This window comes from Dromiciops gliroides, chromosome 2, assembly GCF_019393635.1.
Source record: "Dromiciops gliroides isolate mDroGli1 chromosome 2, mDroGli1.pri, whole genome shotgun sequence".
Taxonomy (NCBI): domain Eukaryota; kingdom Metazoa; phylum Chordata; class Mammalia; order Microbiotheria; family Microbiotheriidae; genus Dromiciops; species Dromiciops gliroides.
The window spans coordinates 427,981,117-427,998,698 of record NC_057862.1 but is presented as its reverse complement, the minus strand read 5'-3'; the positions used below and the strand labels follow the sequence as shown (position 1 = coordinate 427,998,698).

At 40.8% G+C, this 17,582-nt stretch overlaps 1 protein-coding gene across 7 annotated transcripts in view; it reads left to right on the top strand.

The window, feature by feature from the left end:
- VAV2 (vav guanine nucleotide exchange factor 2) overlaps positions 1-17,582 on the top strand; it is a 453,394-nt gene that overhangs the window by 287,310 nt on the left and 148,502 nt on the right. For all 7 annotated transcript variants that reach the window (XM_043987096.1, XM_043987093.1, XM_043987091.1 and 4 more), the window contains exon 4: positions 16,578-16,646. In XM_043987096.1, coding sequence (XP_043843031.1) covers positions 16,578-16,646 — 69 coding nt within the window. The remainder of the gene's footprint in view (positions 1-16,577; positions 16,647-17,582) is intronic.

The window sequence follows — 17,582 nt, the reverse complement described above, 5'->3', positions numbered from 1 at the left end:
TTTATAAAATAACATCAATGTTGTAAAAGTGAATAATTTCTGAAGGACTTAACTCTGATTTATGAAATAATCAATTATGATTCTGAAGGAATGATGAAGAAGAATGCTGCTTATCTTATGACAGAGGATCGACTGATGCAGAATGAGAAATGCATTTTTTTGACCTGGCCAATGTCAGAGAATTTATTTTGCTTGCTATGCTTATGTGACACTTCTATTTTCTTCAGTAGTGAAGATGGTGACCAGTGAAGCAGTGTCTTCCAGAGGGAGATAGGTCTCCATTAAGACCATAAGATGAAAAGAGAATGAGATTAGGATGAAGGGGAGTTTGACAATAGATCAAGGGTTCCAGAAGGCACGTTGAAATGAGAAAGCTGAAGAGTGTGAAGATTGTTGCAGGATTGAGGTGGATAAGGATGAAAAAATGGGAAGAGGTTACACAGAAAAATGTTTTTTGCCCCAGCAGAAAGGTTAATAGATTCAAAAAGATAAGGGACTCTGCCCACTCATCAGAGTCCTGTCATGATTGAACATTGTATGGGGATGGGAAACACCCACAGTGTTCACTTCCAGCATAAGGGGAGCAGGGGGTGAGAGAAGAGGGAGTCTCAGGGAGCTTCATCCAGGTATTTGGGCCAGCAACACTTAAATCCCCTTTGGAGCAAACTCTTTGGGACATTTATTAAGCCCTGCTATGTGCCAGGTCTGGTGTGTGGCTTTGGGAGTACAGAGACAAATGTGAAACAGTCTTTACCCTCAAGGATGGTAGATAAAGACTCTAAGCTATGGCAATTTGTGGAAATGGGGGGAGGGGACCACAGTGATGAAATAATAGCTATCTTGGAAGAGTCATCTGTAAAAGTGGATTAGACATTCTGGGTTTGGCCCCTGGAAGAACTTGGTGCACTGAGTGGGCATTCTTCAGGGGCAAAGTTGAGCTTGATGTAAGGAAAAACTTGCTAATAATTAGACTTTTCCCCAAGTGTTAATGGTTGCCTGGGAGAATCTGAGGGACATTTTTAAAGGCTCAGTGACCACTTGTCAGATAAGAAAATTATTCTAGTTCAGGTTGCACTTAGATAGCTACTGACATCCCTTCCATCTATATGATTCTGTGACTAATAGCGAATGCTTATCTAATATTTTCAAGTTGGCAAACAGTTTTCCATACATTATCTCATTTGAGATCATATATGATCTCATCTCATTCCTTGAAGAAATATTCTGGGTGGGGGTGGGCTGCTTAATTCCCAGCTGTGATAGAGAGGGAGCTCAATGTTCTCTTAGGCCAGGTCTACAAGTGATGAGTGGAGTAAAACATTAAAGCAATTACATGGGCAATTCAGACTCCAATGAGTTTTTTTCTCTTATCTGGATATTTCAGGTACAATTATTTTTGGTAAAGATTGTTCAGATGTAATTACTTCGATGATCTTTTATATTTGATAGCTATAAATATAGCTTTGGGGTTTATATGAATTGATTTCTTATAGGAGACAAAGAGCACTGAATATGAAGACAGAGGACTTGGGTTCCAAACCTTTCTGTGTGACCTTAGGAAAGTCATTTTATCTCTTTGAACTTCAGTTTCCTCTGAGGGGTTGAATTAAATGGCTTCAGAAACCTCTTCCATTTCCATGTCATCATCGTCATCATCATAGCTAGTACGCCATATCTCTATTTGTATATATTTAGGTTTGCTAAGTGCCTTAAAAACACTATATTTCATTTTATCCTTGCAACAATCCTGGGAGGGAGGGGCTATTATTATTCCTATTTTATATATGAGGAAACTGAGACTGACAGGGTCTATCACACCCAGGGTCACATGGCTAGTGTCTGATTCATCCTGACTCTGGGTCTAGTACTTTTTAGACTGTTACACAGATCTACCTCTAGATTTAGGATCGAATTGCTATTCCCCTTAGATGTTTATAGCTTGCTTTGGTCATTAGGCAAATATTTTTCTGTTCTTACAGTTTGAACTGTAGTAAGCTTTGGAGTTTCCATGCTTTGTTTTCTTGAGAAGATTTTTCTATTCTGTTGTTCATCTTCCTCATGGAGTCTATGGGTGGCTTACTGGAATTTCTACTGGATAGTGATATCCTATCTAATATGTACCTCATGGAGACATACTTGGTTTTTGTTCTCTCATTCCTTTTTTCTTAGGACAGTGCCTGACATATAGTAAGTACTTAATAAATACTCATTGATTTGACTTAACTGTTCTTTTATCTGGGGAGAGAGAAAGATGATGGGGAGAGAGAAAGGGAGAAAGAGAAAGCTAAGGATGGATTGAATGAGAGATAGACCGACAGGCAGACTGTGTAATGTATGTATGATTCATGACACTGTCCCTCCTGGTTCTCTGACTACTGCTTCTTAGTTTGCTCTGCCAGATCTCTATCCAAGTCATCATTGATAACTGTGGGTGTCCCCTAAAATCTGTTCTAGACCCTGTTATCTTCTCTTTCTAAACAATTTTACTTGATAATCTTATCAGCTCCCATGGATTCAACTTTCATCTTTGTGCTGATGATTCTCAGACTTATTCATCCAACCCTATTTTCTCACCTGACTTCCAGTTTTGTTTCCCCAACTGCTATTAGACATCTTGAACCAGATGTCCCACATACTTCTTTTTTATTGTATTTTTAATTTATTTTGTTAAGCTATATCCCAATTCCTTTGGGGGGGGCAGGGCAATGAGGGTTAAGTGACTTGCCCAAGGTCACACAGCTATTAAGTGTCAAGTGTCTGAGGCTGGATTTGAACTCAGATCCTCCTGTGCTCAGATCTAGGTCCAGTGCTTTTATCTACTGTGCCACCTCACTGCCCCCTCCCCCCCCCCATATAATTTTTTTTTTTTTTTGCGGGGCAATGGGGGTTAAGTGACTTGCCCAGGGTCACACAGCTAGTAAGTGTCAAGTGTCTGAAGCCGGCTTTGAACTCAGATCCTCCTGAATCCAGGGCCAGTGCTTTTATCCACTGTGCCACCTAGCCACCCCTCCACCCATATACTTCTTAAGATGTACCAAATTGAATTTATTTTCTTCAGCCCAAACTCTCCCTCTCTTCCTGACTTCACTATTAATGTCAAGGATCCGCGCATCCTCTAAGTCACCCAGTCTGGAAACCTAGGTTCCATCCTGGACTCCTCACCCTTTCTTACTTCCCATATCCAATTAGTTGTTAAGTCCTGTCAATTCCACCTTCATGATATCTCTTGTATGTACCCCCTTTTCTCCTCTGACACTGCCACTACCCTGATACATACTCTCATTGCCTGATGTCTAGACTGCTATTACAGGAATACCATTCAGGTTGGTCTCCCTGCCTGAAATCTCTCCCCATTCCAGTCCCCCCTTCACTTGACTGTGAAAGTGATCTTCCTAAAGTGCTGCTCTGACTGTGCCATCTCCTTATTCAATAAACTCCACTGGTTCCCTATTAATTCCAGGATCCAATATAAAATCCTCTGTTTGGCATTCAAAGTTCTTCATAACCTGGCCTTCTTCTACTTTTCCAGTCTTCTTATACCTTGCTACCGCACTGATGGGATTTAACTCGAAAAAGCCAAGACTAAAGTGGAGGGGAGAATTGGTGCATGATTTTTTTGTTTGCAGATGATTGTGCACTTAGTGCAACCTCTCAAGCTGAGATGCCCCAAAGTATGTATTGATTCTCTGCCTCTTGTGCTAATTTTGGCTTAACAATTCACAAAAAAAAAAAAAAGATGCTCTACCAGCCAGTACCACACCATCCATAAGTGGAATCATCACTTATAACCATGGAGGAGTTTTGATTTCTGTGGATAAGTTCACTTACCTTGGCAGCATACTTTCCAGGGATGTCCATCTAGATTATGGGGTTGATGCATGCACCGTCAGAGCTAGCTCAATGTTTGGGAGGCTCTGAAGGAAAGTGTGGGAAAGAAGAGGTATTAGACTGACTACCAAATAGCCATTGTGCTGACCTCGTTGTATGCCTGTGAAACCTGGATGAGATACCAGTGCCATGCCAGAAAACTGAATTACTTCCATTTGAATTGTCTTAGGAAGATTCTAAAGATCACCTGGCAAGACAAGGTACTGAGGTCCTTTCTCCAGCTAAACTAGAAAGCATTCAGACTCTACTGCAGATGGGCTGGCCACATTGTCCATTGTTCAAATGTCAAGCATACATTTGCCTAAAAGACTATTTTATGGAGAATTTGCATAAGGCAAGTAAGTGTTCACATGGTGGTCAGAAGAAATGATACAAGGACATTCTCAAGGTTTCTCTGAAGAATTTTAGAATTGATTGTGTGATGTGGGAGATGCTGGTAAAGGGCCATCCAGCATGGTGTGCTTGCACCAAAGAAGGTCTATGCTCTATGGTCTTTGCTCTATGAGCAAAGCAGAACTGCAGTAGCTCCAAAAAAGAAAACAAAAAACCCACCCAAAAACAAAACCAAAAAACCCAAAACCATGAGATGTGCAGATTTGGAGACATCTCCTTCCCCAATGTTCATATGGACCATTTGTGCCTGACCTGTGGTAGAGCCTGAGCTCATATTAGTCTGATCAGTCATTGATGGACACACTGTACCTGACCTCAACAGAGTGGTGTCATTTTGGTCCTCACAAAAACTAACCAGTACCTTACTCCCCTCCTTGCACTCTTTGATCCAGTGACACTGGAACCTTTGCTGTTCATGAGACAAGATTCTGCAACTTCTGACTGCATTTTCACTGGCTGGTTGCCATTCCTAGAATTCTCTTTCTTCATCTCTATTCCTGGCTTCTTTCAAATCCCAACTAAAATCCCCCTTTCTCCAAGAAGCCTTCCCTGATCCCCATTAATGCTAGTTTCATCCCTTGAAGATTATCTCCAATTTATCCTGCAATATATAATATAATATATTAAATATATAAAAATATAATATATTTTGTTTATTCCATGTTTTCTCCCCCAGTAGACTGTAAACTCTTTGAGAGCAGAGACTGTCTTACTTTTCTTCGTACCCTCAGAACTTAGTATTAGTATTGTCCTGGCACATAGTAGGTACTTAGTAAATGCATGGTGACTTGAAGTGTGTATTTGTATAGATATATTGTGAATGGGAGTGGAGGTTGAGAGATGAATGGCTAGCTAGATGTTTAAGAAAAGATAATGACAAAATAGAATATTTCTGGGGAAAAAAAGTGTGATCAAGCTTGGGAGAGACCCAATGATCAACAACATCTGAGAATCAATTGAAAGAATTAAGTATTTTTAGCCTGAAGTAAGGAAGGATTGGCTCCCGGAGTTAGAGTGGGGAGACAAGACTGATATTTGAAGAGCCACCATCAGGAAAAGTGATTATAGTCTTTATTCTGCTTAGTTCAAGAGAGTAGAATGAAGAAAAATGGTAGAAGTTTAAGAGAGGCCATTTTAGATTTTCTAATCATCATAAGATCATACCCATAGGCCTAGAAGGGACTTCAGAATGCATGTAGTCCAATTCCTTCACTTTAAACATGGAGGAACAGCCCCAGGGAAGTTAGATGACTTGCCCAAAGTCACACTAGTAATAAGTATCAGAGACGGGTTTGAAACCAAGTTCTCTGACTTTAGAACCAGTATTCTGTCCACTATACCAATCTGTCTTCTAGGAAAACTTCCTACAACAAATAGTTATAAAAGAATAGATGGGGCAGCTAGTCGGGGCAATGGATAGAGCACTGGCCTTAAAGTGGGAAGACTCAGTTCAAATCTCACCTCAGATACTTACTAGCTGTGTGGTCCTGGGCAAGTCATTAACCCCAATTGCCTTAAACAAACAAACAAAAACCCCCAACACAACCAGGGCTGTCTTCAGTCATCCTGTGCTGGAGGAGAGAGTGAGGTTGCACAGCTCTCCCTCATTTAAATTCAATTCAGTATGTCATGACATCACCCTGATGTCATGATCTTCTTTGAGAATGAAGGACAATCAACAACAACAATAAAAGAGTAGAAAGGACTCCGAAAAAGTTGTAAGTTCCTTAGGAACCCGTCACTGGAAGCCTCCCCAGCAAAGTTGTGTGTTCATTTGTTGGGAGAATTGTACAGGGGATTCCTGCTTAAGTGTGGATTGAATTAAATGACTTTTGGAGTCCCTTCCAACATTCCAGAGAGTGCTCTGGTGAGTTATAGAGGGATGGATCTTGGGAAGCAATGTCAACGAGATGTTGGCAGAGGCTACCTGTGGTCCTAGCAGGAGGAACTATCAAATTCACTGTTCTCTACAACTTGCAAAGTCCAGCTTTTCTAGCAGCAGAGAAACCACCTTCCTATCGCCCCATGTTTTAAATACTGAAAATGTTCATTTATGCCATCTCCAAGTGGCTAGGAATAGGCCAAAAAGAGTTATGCAAATCAATAACATTCTTAGTACATTTCTTTGTATTAAGGGAGGGGGGATCCTGTTTCTTTGGTGGGGCTTCTCCTTTGTCTCTAGGAAAGAACATGTTTTCGAGAGAAGATGCTGAAAACTCAATGGCAGAATGTTCTGCAGAAGTTAAAATGAGACCTCAAATGTCATCCAAATCAAAAGACAGATACAGATACAGATCTACTTTTCTGAAGCCACATCCTAGCTCTTTACTAAAAGAAATGGGTCATAAAAGCTGGTGCCAAGCAGGATTTCCAAGCTCCTTTTGAATAATCTCTCCTCTCTGCAGGTATCCTAAAATGATTAAGCGTCTGGCTTATATTTAATAATGCAGAAGTGTCCACAGCCAGGCACGTATTATTGAATTGGGCTCTGTACCTAAGGAGTTGGTATTGAAGTGCATATAAAGAGCCAGTCAGGAGATTAATCAAATCACATAGTACTGCGTAACCCAAATGTTTTTTTCCCCCTATATTAGCAGCTGCCTTGTGAAATATTAATTTAGAGCCCGCTGGTGGATCATATTTCCCATTGAATTGCTCTTTCTTTTTATTTTAATATTTGAGGTCATGGGATCTGCAACAAATGTATCTGACTCTGTTTCCTGCCTCCACCACCTACGCAGAGCGAGCACCCTGATAGCACTTTCCCTCTAGAGAGGTCCTTCCTGGATCTTGAGCACCATAGTAAATTCTTGTTTGCTGTTTTAGTTCTAGTCCTTAAAATGAAATCCCATTTCATATCTCTTGTCAACTCAGCAACCCCTTGTATTTGCCTTTAAAAAATAGTATCAGCTAGTCCTTCAATTTTCCATTTAGAATTCAAGACATTTCATTGAGCATTTTTTAATCTTAAAAATTGATATCTTTTGTTTTCATATCGCCCTCCTTTGCAAATATTTCCCTCCTCCCCTACCTAGAGAACCATCCCTTATAACAGAGAATAAAAAAAAGAAAGGGGGAGGGTAAGAGAAAATGAAAAGTGACTGTCTGTATATGCAATGTTTCATGTTCTTACTCCCTTGTCTCTTGAAAGAATGAAAGTGTCCTTTCTCTTCTTTGGGGCTAAGCTTAGCTATTATAAGTAAATAATATTATTTAGGGCTCATTTGTTGTTCTTTCCATTTACACTATTGTAATTGTGTATATTATTTTATTGATCCTGTTTTTTTTTCCTTTGTATCAGTCCATCCCCCGCTTCTCTATATTTTTCTTATTCATCATTTCTTACAATGCACTCATATTCCATTACACTCGTGATAATCTTCCATAGCTTCTGTCTTTACCAAAAACAAAACAAAATCCAAACATTTATTTAAATATGTGTATTGATATCTCTTGTTGTAGCCTCTCCTCCATTTCCCTGCATATCCTTCCCTACCCGTTCCTCTCCCAGAAGGTCATTCCATAGAACAATGAATAAAAGAATGGAAAAATTAAAAGTTCACTAAAACTAATGACCACAAGTCTGACATGTAACATTCCATACCCCTTGGTACATGCTCATTTCTGCTGTTTAGGGTCCAGCTTAGACATTATAATGTCACAGCTTTCAATTTCTTCGTTTTTGTTTGTTTTCTTTGTCCTTTTTGTTTACTTTGTTGCTATTTTGCATATTCTTCTGGTTCTGCTTGCTTCTCTGTACATCTCCCTCATTAGGAGCCAAGCTCCTTGAGGAAGGAAAATGAATCCATTTGCCTTTGTATCTTCAGAACAATGCCTAGCATATAGTAAGAGCTTAATAAATGTTTGTTCATTGATTTATCAATTCTGATAATGATAAATTCATTATTTTTTAGAGCATATTCATGTACCACAAGTTGTTTTTGTTGTTGTTTTTCAGTCATGCTTGACTCTTTGTGACCCCATTTGGGGTCTTCTTGGCAAATATTGGAATGGTTTCTTATTTCCTTCTCCAGCTTATTTTACAGATGAGGAAACTGAGACAAACAAGGTGAAATGACTTGCACAGGATCAGATAACTAATAAGTGCCTGAGGCTGGATTTGAACTAAGGTCTTCTGGACTCCAGGCCCAGCACTCTATCCACTGTGCCACCTAACTGCCACAAACGTGTTTAGCCATTCCTCAATTTTCTTTCCAATCCATTGTGGGTGTCTGCTTTTTTCCCTTCTTAATCTTTTTTTTTTTTTTTTTTGGTGGGGCAATGAGGGTTAAGTGACTTACCCAGGGTCACACAGCTAGTAAGTGTCAAGTGTCTGAAATCGGATTTGAACTCAGGTCCTCCCAAATCCAGGGCCAGTGCTTTATCTAGTGCACCACCTCGCTGTACTGCCTCCCCTTTTTTTTAAAAGGAAAATTAAATTTTTTTTTCAGCTTCAAATTCTCTCCTAACTATCAACCTCATCTCCCCAGTGAGAAAACAAGAAAAACAAAAACCTTTATAAACAATTCCCACATTAACTGTGTCTCCTCCCAAATGCTTCAGTCTGTATTCTATCACGTCTTATCTGGAGATGAGTAGCATATTTCATCATGTATCCTTCACAATCATGGCTCATCATTTTATTCCTAAATCTTTCAAAGTGTTTTGTCTTTCTAATATTAATTTTATTATATAATTGTTCTCCTGGTGCTGTTCACTTCACTTTGCATAGTCTTCCTGTTTTACTTTGAATCTGTCTATCATTTCTAACAGCACAATGGTATTCTATCACATTTATATACCACAACTTGTTTAGTCATTTCCCAGTTGATGGATATTCCCTCAGTTTCCAGTTCTATGCTACCAGGAAAAGAACTGCTATCAGTAAAGAACATATGGGTCCTTTTCCTCTTTCTTTGATCTCTTTGGGATAAATGGACCTAGTAAAAGTATCACTGGGTCAAGGGGTATCCGCAATTTAATAACTTTTGGGGTTTATTTCTGTCATGGGGGTTGGGAAATTGGCAAACTAGCTATCAGAAGGCACATACCTAAGTAGGGGAAGATTAGATTCTATAGCAAGAAAGTCAGGTACACATGGCTACTACCTGAGCTAGGAGACAGAGATAACTCCAGAGGTCAGGACTATCATTCCGAAAGAAAATCCCCCTGACTCTCAGAAAGCTTTCCCCACCCCCAAAGGGAAGTTTACATAGTCGGGTGGTCACCGCACCTGTCCCGCCACCATGGATCCTCTATAGAAGCTTTTGCCTTTCTTCTTTTTGAGGAGAAATGTGCCTCAGAGAATGATGTGATCTCTAAACCATTTTCTTCCCTCAAGAGAAGTCTTTGACTTCTCTCTTGGTCCCTTTCTCTGGTGCCTAAATTAAAGATTATTTTATTCTAATTGGATTTGTGTGCAGAGAGGGTATAATTCTTTAAGGACGGCCACCACCTATTTCCCCTGCAACATTTCCAAATGGCTTTTCAGACTTCCAGGACTGGTTCACAGCTCCACCCTTAGTGCATTAATATACCTGTTTTCCCATGGTCCCTCTAGCATTTTACTTTCTTTTTCTGTCATTTTTTTTTTGGGTCTGGCATCTACTTTCTACAAGTTTTTTATTAAAAAATGTATTATGTGCAAAGTAGTGTCTGAGGTGTTAGATATAGGAAGACATAAATGACAACAAACTCTGTCTCCAAGGAGTTTATGTTGGATCAGGGAGAATATTTGAAGACCATTTGAATGAATGCTTATGTTTAAGTTGTTTCTTCTTGGGAGCTTAATTTCTTTTTTTTCTTCTTCTTTTTTTCTTTTTTTGGGTGAGGCAAATGGGGTTAAGTGACTTGCCCAGAGTCACACAGCTAGTAAGTGTTAAGTGTCCTGAGGCCGGATTTGAACTCAGGTCCTCCTGAATCCAGGGCCAGTACTCTATCCACTGCATCACCTAGCTGCCCCTGGGGCTTAATTTCTTTAGCTGGGTTTGGTATTGCATCTTGATAGCCAGGTTGGAGATTCAACTTTATGATGGGAAAGTTATCCATATGAGGCATTGCCAGCACACCCAAATGTGTCATCTCAGGATTTTGGGGAAAGTGTGTATATTTCAGAAGGCAATGGAAAAGCCTGGTGTTTATGTAGACACAAAAGCTCTTAACACGGTGGGTAGGATTAAATTGAAAAGAAGGTCAAGGTGAAATGTTTCATTTCAGTTCCCAGGGAGGGATTTTGAGTGAGAAATGCAAAACAAAAATTCTTGGGAGTGGGCATGGGTAGTGGAAGAATTATTTTAATTCTCCTAAGCTGCTAGGGCGACGAAGGTTCCCTGTTTCTGTTCTGTAAGCATATCCTATGTAAGTTTCTATTGGTCTCCTGCATTAGAGATCCCTGCAGCCCTCAAGGACAGGGGTGCATTTTCAGTTTTTTCTGTCTATCTCCATACTGCGGCTTTGCTCTGGCTGAGGAAGCACTGGAGTTAGAATAAAGGCTTGTTGATTGATAGAGCTCAAGTGGAAAGGTTGGTTTCCTAGAGATGTGGCCCAAGGAAACATGTCCCTAGAAAGGGTCCTCATCAAATGGGAGACAAATACCAAATTCTCTTGGAACTCAGCTATTCAAACTAGATGACAACAGTTTCAACCATTTAATCCCATGATCATTTCCTGTTGTCCTGGCTATACTTTCATCCAAATGACACCCCTTAACTCCCAGCTAATACTTGAAAATACTTCATTAAATCAATAAAGTATGAGGTTGCTAAGCATTTACTTAGGGAATTTGCATAAATTCAGATCCTCCTCCTCGTTATTATTTTGTGTCCTGGGCACCATGTTATGTGTTGTGGGATTAAAAAAAATAGATCTTTGCCTTGTGTCCCCCTGTTCCCAGGGCCTAGAACTGTACAGGGACATAGTTAGGTATTTAAGAAATGTTTGTTGAATGAATGAATGAAGACAGGGATGAACAGTTACCAGAATCATCAGACAGACTACTTATTAATGAATTTTGTTAGGAATAGGGAGGAGAGAGATCAGGCCATTACCCAGAGGATGAGGTGTTGCTTGTGCCTTTGAAGAAAAAAGGACATGGAGCCAAAGAAAATGGAGAGAATGAAGATGCTAAGAGAGGGCAACATAAACTTTGGAGCAAGGATGACAAAATTCTAAATCTCTTTGTTGGTGATAGACCAAATTGGGTCCTTCAAAGCTATCCTGTTGTGGCTTTAATTTGTGACATGGATGTGATGTAGCAAGCCTGTCCAAATAGTCTATCTATGTGTGAATGTTTTCTTTTTTCCCCTCCTATTAAATCAGAGACAATATGCTGTAAAGCCTCTCAGTAGGAGAAGACACAACAAAGGAGTGGCTTTTGATCATCTCCATATGCTTTCTCAAGATGGATTTTTGTAATTCCTCCCAGGGAATGTTTCCTTCACCACCCGTGCATGTTTTGTTTGTCATTGTTCCTCAAGAAGGACACATACTGTTCATGGTCAGTTGCTTCCCTGACTTTCCCCTTTGCATGAGTCTCAGTCTGTCCGGGGAAATGAGAGCTTTCAACTCCAAGGAAGAAAAATAGCACTTCTCCCTGCCTAGCCTGTTTACGACAGAATTTAGTGGTGCTTGTAGCTGTAGGACAAATTGGCTGGATGATGATTCCTTTTCTTCCTCTTCTTCTCTGGGATTTGTTGCTCCAAATAGGGATGTTAGAATAGAAGTACTAAAGATTTTATGGGAGACCATATAATTCTTTTGACTATAGTATTCCTAATTTATGTCTGTCAGACCAGGGAAGTTGAATTAGACAGCAAACTTGTGTGTAAGTTAAGGAACTGAAAATGATAGAAAAAGATAAACTCTTCCACAAAAAGGCTCTTAGAAGGGGCAGCTAGGTGGCACAGTGGATAGAGCACCGGCCCTGGAGTCAGGAGGACCTGAGTTCAAATCCTGCCTCAGACAATTAAGACTTACTAGCTGTGTGACCCTGGGCAAGTCACTTAACCCCAATTGCCACACACACACACACACACACACACACACAGCTCTTAGAAGAGATCGACTGATTTAAATTTTTCTTAAATTACTATAGTGTTTAATTTCAGGACCATAAATGAATAGATTATTCAATTAGTAGAGTTGGAAGGACCCTCAGAGGACCACTCCCAGTGGTGGGATATAGTAAAAAGAACACTTGACCACCTAGAACAGTATCCTGAAACACAAACCTCCATATACTGATATGTGAAAATCTAGATCCTAGCCCTCAGTTCCTGGGGAAATGAATGTTCTCATCTTTGGAGATCTAACCAAGTTGAGTGATAACTGAGATATGTGCAAATTAGTCTAATACATCTGCTAGCTGGACTGAGACCCCAGGCCATCTCAGCATCTGCCTGCCATCCCTCTTTACCATATACCTTTCTGCCTTTCTGGAACAAAACACCTCTATCTTATCAGCATTCTCTTATATATGTGGTCTTTCTATATTGGAATATAAGCTTCTCCAGGGCAGGGACTATCTCTTTTAAAAATACATTCCCAGAACTTAATACAATAACTGGCACAAAGTAAATCTCTTACTAAATGCTGTCTTTTTTTCATTCATTTATTTGTTGTCTGAGGACTTGATTCAGAGCTTGTTCATGCTTCTTACTTGTATGATCTTGGGTGTGTCGCTTTCCTTTTGGGGGAGCCTCAGATTCCTCATATGTAATATAAAGGTGATATGATTAGACCCTTAGTATTGATATGTATTGCCTGTCACATGTTTGTTGTTGTTGATGTTGGACTTTTCTGACCCCGTTTGGGGTTTTCTTGGCGGAGACACTGGTGTGGTCTTCCATTTCCTTCTCTAGCTCATTTTGTAGATGAGAAAACTGAGGCAAACAGGGTAAAGTGACTTTCCCAGGGCCACACAGCTAGTAAGCATCTGAGGTCAGATTGGAACTCCAGAAAGGGGAAGGGAGGAAGAAGTAGGAGAGAAAATAAATGCTTGTTAATGAAAAATTAAAATAAAACCAAAGTTACATGGGAAAAAAAGGATTCCTGGAGAGAGGAACTGTGCATTTATTTGGGAATGGGATGAATGGATAGACAGCTGAACCAAGTGGCTAGCAGGATTTTTTAGAAGTATCCATGTTAGAAAGAGGGTCTGGAAGGCCCTGTCCATGGAATCCTCGTGACTTCTGTGTCACTTAGGCCACTGGTAGCTCCTGTTACAGCTGGGGGAAGCAGGCCAAGGCTGAGTTGGCTGAGCTCAGCATCCCTTTGGATTCTATCCAGCACTGAGAAATGTCAGTCTGGTGAGACTATGAGAAATCCCAGCTGACATCTGGAATAAAGTTGCAAACCTTCATGACTGGGCTGTAGCTCCTTTTCTGGGCAACGGAGCAGCAAAGGCTTCTTACAACAGTATTGCTCCCCTGGGGCTGCTAGGAAATATTTGGTTAATTAAAGGAACATTTTTTCATCTCTTCTAGGTATTATTTGATCTTAGACTTATTGCTTTTGATTCATCCAGGAAAGGAACCCCTCTTTATTCCAATGTTTGATGTGGGCTTTCCTCCTTTTCTCCCCACTGGTTCCTACCCCCAAGCAGTTTTTCTGAGCAGCCAGCCCCCAGCCTTTCAGCCTCTGTATTGAGCATGATTTTTAGCTGGGCTTTATTGAAGGTCACATATGTTAGTGTGCAAAGAAAAAAATAGCAGAACAAAGACGGAAGCCCAGCTCCTTCTGCTTTGCCCTTCTGTGACCCTGGGCAATGAGTGCTTCTTTTGGAGCCTCGGTTTTCCATTTGTGAAATGAGCAAGTTGGGGCAATATGGACCTATGGGGTTGCTTCTTGCTCTAATGATCTGTGCTGTGAGGTCTGTGTAGATCTACCATTCCTTTATCCATGTACTAATAGTTGTATGTTCTGAGGTCCTGTGATTCTTTGATTCCTACTGCTGTGGGATATTGAGCTGATCAACTAGGGCTCTTCCCTTTGGACTTGTACAGTAGAAATCCTGTTACTTGCACTCTGTCCTCCTAGAAAGGGTATTGATTATTTTATTTTTTTATTTTTGCAGGGCAATTGGGGTTAAGTGACTTGCCCAGGGTCACACAGCTAATAAGTGTCTGAGGCCGGATTTGAACTCAGGTACTCCTGACTCCAGGGCCAGTGCTCTATCCACTGCGCCATCTAGCTGCCCCCTAGAAAGGGTATGAAGAATGAGTTACCATTTGTAAAAAGTTCTATGAAAAGTCTCTTCAGAGAATTCTTGAGTAGATCATCAGTGTATTGGTGTGGTAAGCTTGCGATTGTATTCCTGGTCCATGGTTGTCTCTGAGAATCTATTATATAATCAACTTGATGCTAAAAGCAAAGGTGCCTGGGGCGGCTAGGTGGCACAGTGGATAAAGCACCGGCCCTGGATTCAGGAGTTCCTGAGTTCAAATCCGGCCTCAGACACTTGACACTTACTGGCTGTGTGACCCTGGGCAAGTCACTTAACCCCATTGCCCCGTAAAAAAAAAAAAAAAAAAGTAAAGGTGCCTTCTTCATCCCTTTCCCATAAAAGATTGCTTTTTGACCTAGAACTCATGATATTCACCTGAATATATATATATACACACACACACACACATATATATATATATATAAATTAACAAAACTTTATCGCTCACTATTTTATAATCCCTGAAATTGGTAAAGAAGCAAAATATCCTTTTCATCAAATGGAAATTTGTAAAAATCCAAGACTGTGTTCCACAAGCTACTCTTCTCCCTTTGGGATCACTATTCAAACAGTCTCCATTCAAGTAAAAGCCTTCAGACACAGAATCATTGATTCGTTGGTTCATTCTTTTAACAAACTTTCACTCATCAGCTACTTTATATAAGTCCCTGTGCTAGGGGAAATACACAGATTAATAAGACATTCTTCATTGCCCCCTAGGAACCTGTAGCTTAGTTGAAGAGACCAAATATATGGAATTCTAGCATAAAACAAAATGCAGTGAATACCATATGGCGTCACTTCTGGTTTGTTGGCAAAGTGGTTGGTTTTGCCAATCTTCACAGAGGCATTGCCAGCATACAGATAGGGGGAGTCCACCCTGGATAAACTCTCAAATACAGCATGTCCCACCATCATTTAGCCCAACTTTTCCAACAAGCTGAGATGAGCAGCTCTAGCCACAAGGGCCAGTTAGCTTTTTAGCATCCAACAAAGCACTCATTGGTGCTTGAAGAGGCAGAAATACAGAGCTTTGGTACTACTTCTGCCTGAGTACTACCAGCACTACCTAGCGCCATTCCCTCTCTGTTCCACCATTCATCTGTATGATGTCTCAGGCAAGTATCCTTTCATGGGAGAGCTTCCCCCAGCATTCCTCCCAATCATGTATAATCTCAATGGGCAGGTAGCCTGTGGTATGCTGGAGTTTCTGCCCGTGTCCCTCTTGTTGTAGCTCAAACTGAAATGCTTCCATGGATGTGGTAAGAGGAGTCAGTGTCGAGTGAGATTTGAGAGGTAGACATGCCTTTTGTCTCTTCTGGTCCAGGTTCTGCAGACCACACAAGCAGCCTAAGCCTTTGGCTGCCATTTTGAATATGGATGCCTGTACCACTTCCAAGCCTGAAAACATTAAGGAATCTGGAACATTTGTTTTTAGAATTTGCTTCTTCATTGGCTAGTGCATAGTACAAACAAATTAGCATAATCCTGAACCCCTTTCCTTGGGTTGGGGGAGAGAAAGAGAAATAAAAAGCTAATTTGAAACTACCTTACCCTGGCTCAGGAGCCTAACTCGATTGTAGAGCAAATGTCTCTGAGCCTAGATTTCCTCATCTGTAAAATGGGTAAAATTGATTGAAAAGATCTCTGAGTTCCTATTCACTTCTTATATCTTACGACTCTATTTTTACTTGATAGTGACTTTACATTTATCCAGTCCTTTGCAGTTACAAAATGTTTTTCAAGGGGCAGCTAGGTGGAGCAGTGGATAAAACACCAGTCCTGCATTCAGGAGGGCCTGAGTTCAAATCCGGATTCAGATACTTGATACTTAACTAGCTGTGTGGCCCTGGGCAAGTTGCTTAACCCTCATTGCCCTGCAAAAAAGACCAAAGAATTGCTTTTCATATATTAACCCTATGACACAGAAATGTCAAAAATCACCCCCCTTTTCCAAAAGAGGAAACTCAGGATCTCTTTAAAGGGGCCTTGTTCCAAAGAGGCAGTTTGGTCTATAAGTGCCAGTACCAACACAGAGGCTCTACTAACCATGTATTTATCTTCTCTCATGCAGGCCCTTCCCTTCAGAAGAGACCACGGAGAATGATGATGATGTATATAGGAGCTTGGAGGAGTTGGCTGAGTAAGTAACTGGAAGAGGGAAAGAAAGGAAGAAGAACAAAGTTTTACTTTTTTGTTTCCTTTTCATCACAATGAAATATTGCTGTCAAACTCAATGCAGAATTTGTCCCTTTGAAGATCTCGCCTGCAGATTTTTGTGTACTGTTGTCATCACCTCAGCTTTCCCATTGAGGAGCCCGGGGAGATATAAATTCTAATAGATCTCAATTTATGGGCTTCTCAGTGGAGGGTAATTGGGAGCCAAGTCCTTAGGGATGACTTTCTTAACATTAAATTCCCCTCTAAATACCACAGGTTGCATAGGACCTCTTTGGTGATTGAAATAGGACCAGGTCCCTCACCTTTCTTTGCAGGCTATGTATGCCATAGCTAGAAGTGATGGTGCAGATGGGGATTGAACTCCTTGTAGGTCGGGAGTCTGGAACTTCTTACAGAGCTTAGCGTGTGTGTGAAGAGAGTTCTGGAATATGAATACAGGCTTAAGCAAAGTCAGGGGCTTTCTGATAGCTCACAGCCTGACATGCAGCCCCATCCCAGCCCATGGCTTCTTGTACTCCCATGACTGCTTCCCTCTTCTGTACAGAAAGTTGCCATGACTGATCTCCCTGGGTACCATCAAGCTCTTCTGGGGAAATACATAGATGAATAAGGCATAGCCCCTGGCCTTCACTGGCCTTCTTTATGATAATTAATGGGTGGAGAGTTGGAGATCAAAAGGGCCTCAGGAGTTCATCTAGCCAAACCCCCTCTTCCCCATCTTACCAATGAGGAAATGGAGGTTCAGAAACGTGAAGTGACCTGTCACAAAGATAGTATAAAATAGCAGAGGTTTGCTGAATCCAAAGTTTTCTTTCCCTGCACCACAATGCCTTTCAGGGATCCATAGAGCAAATGGCTCTGGGCCTCATTTTCCCGTCTGTGAAATGGGAAGACTTGA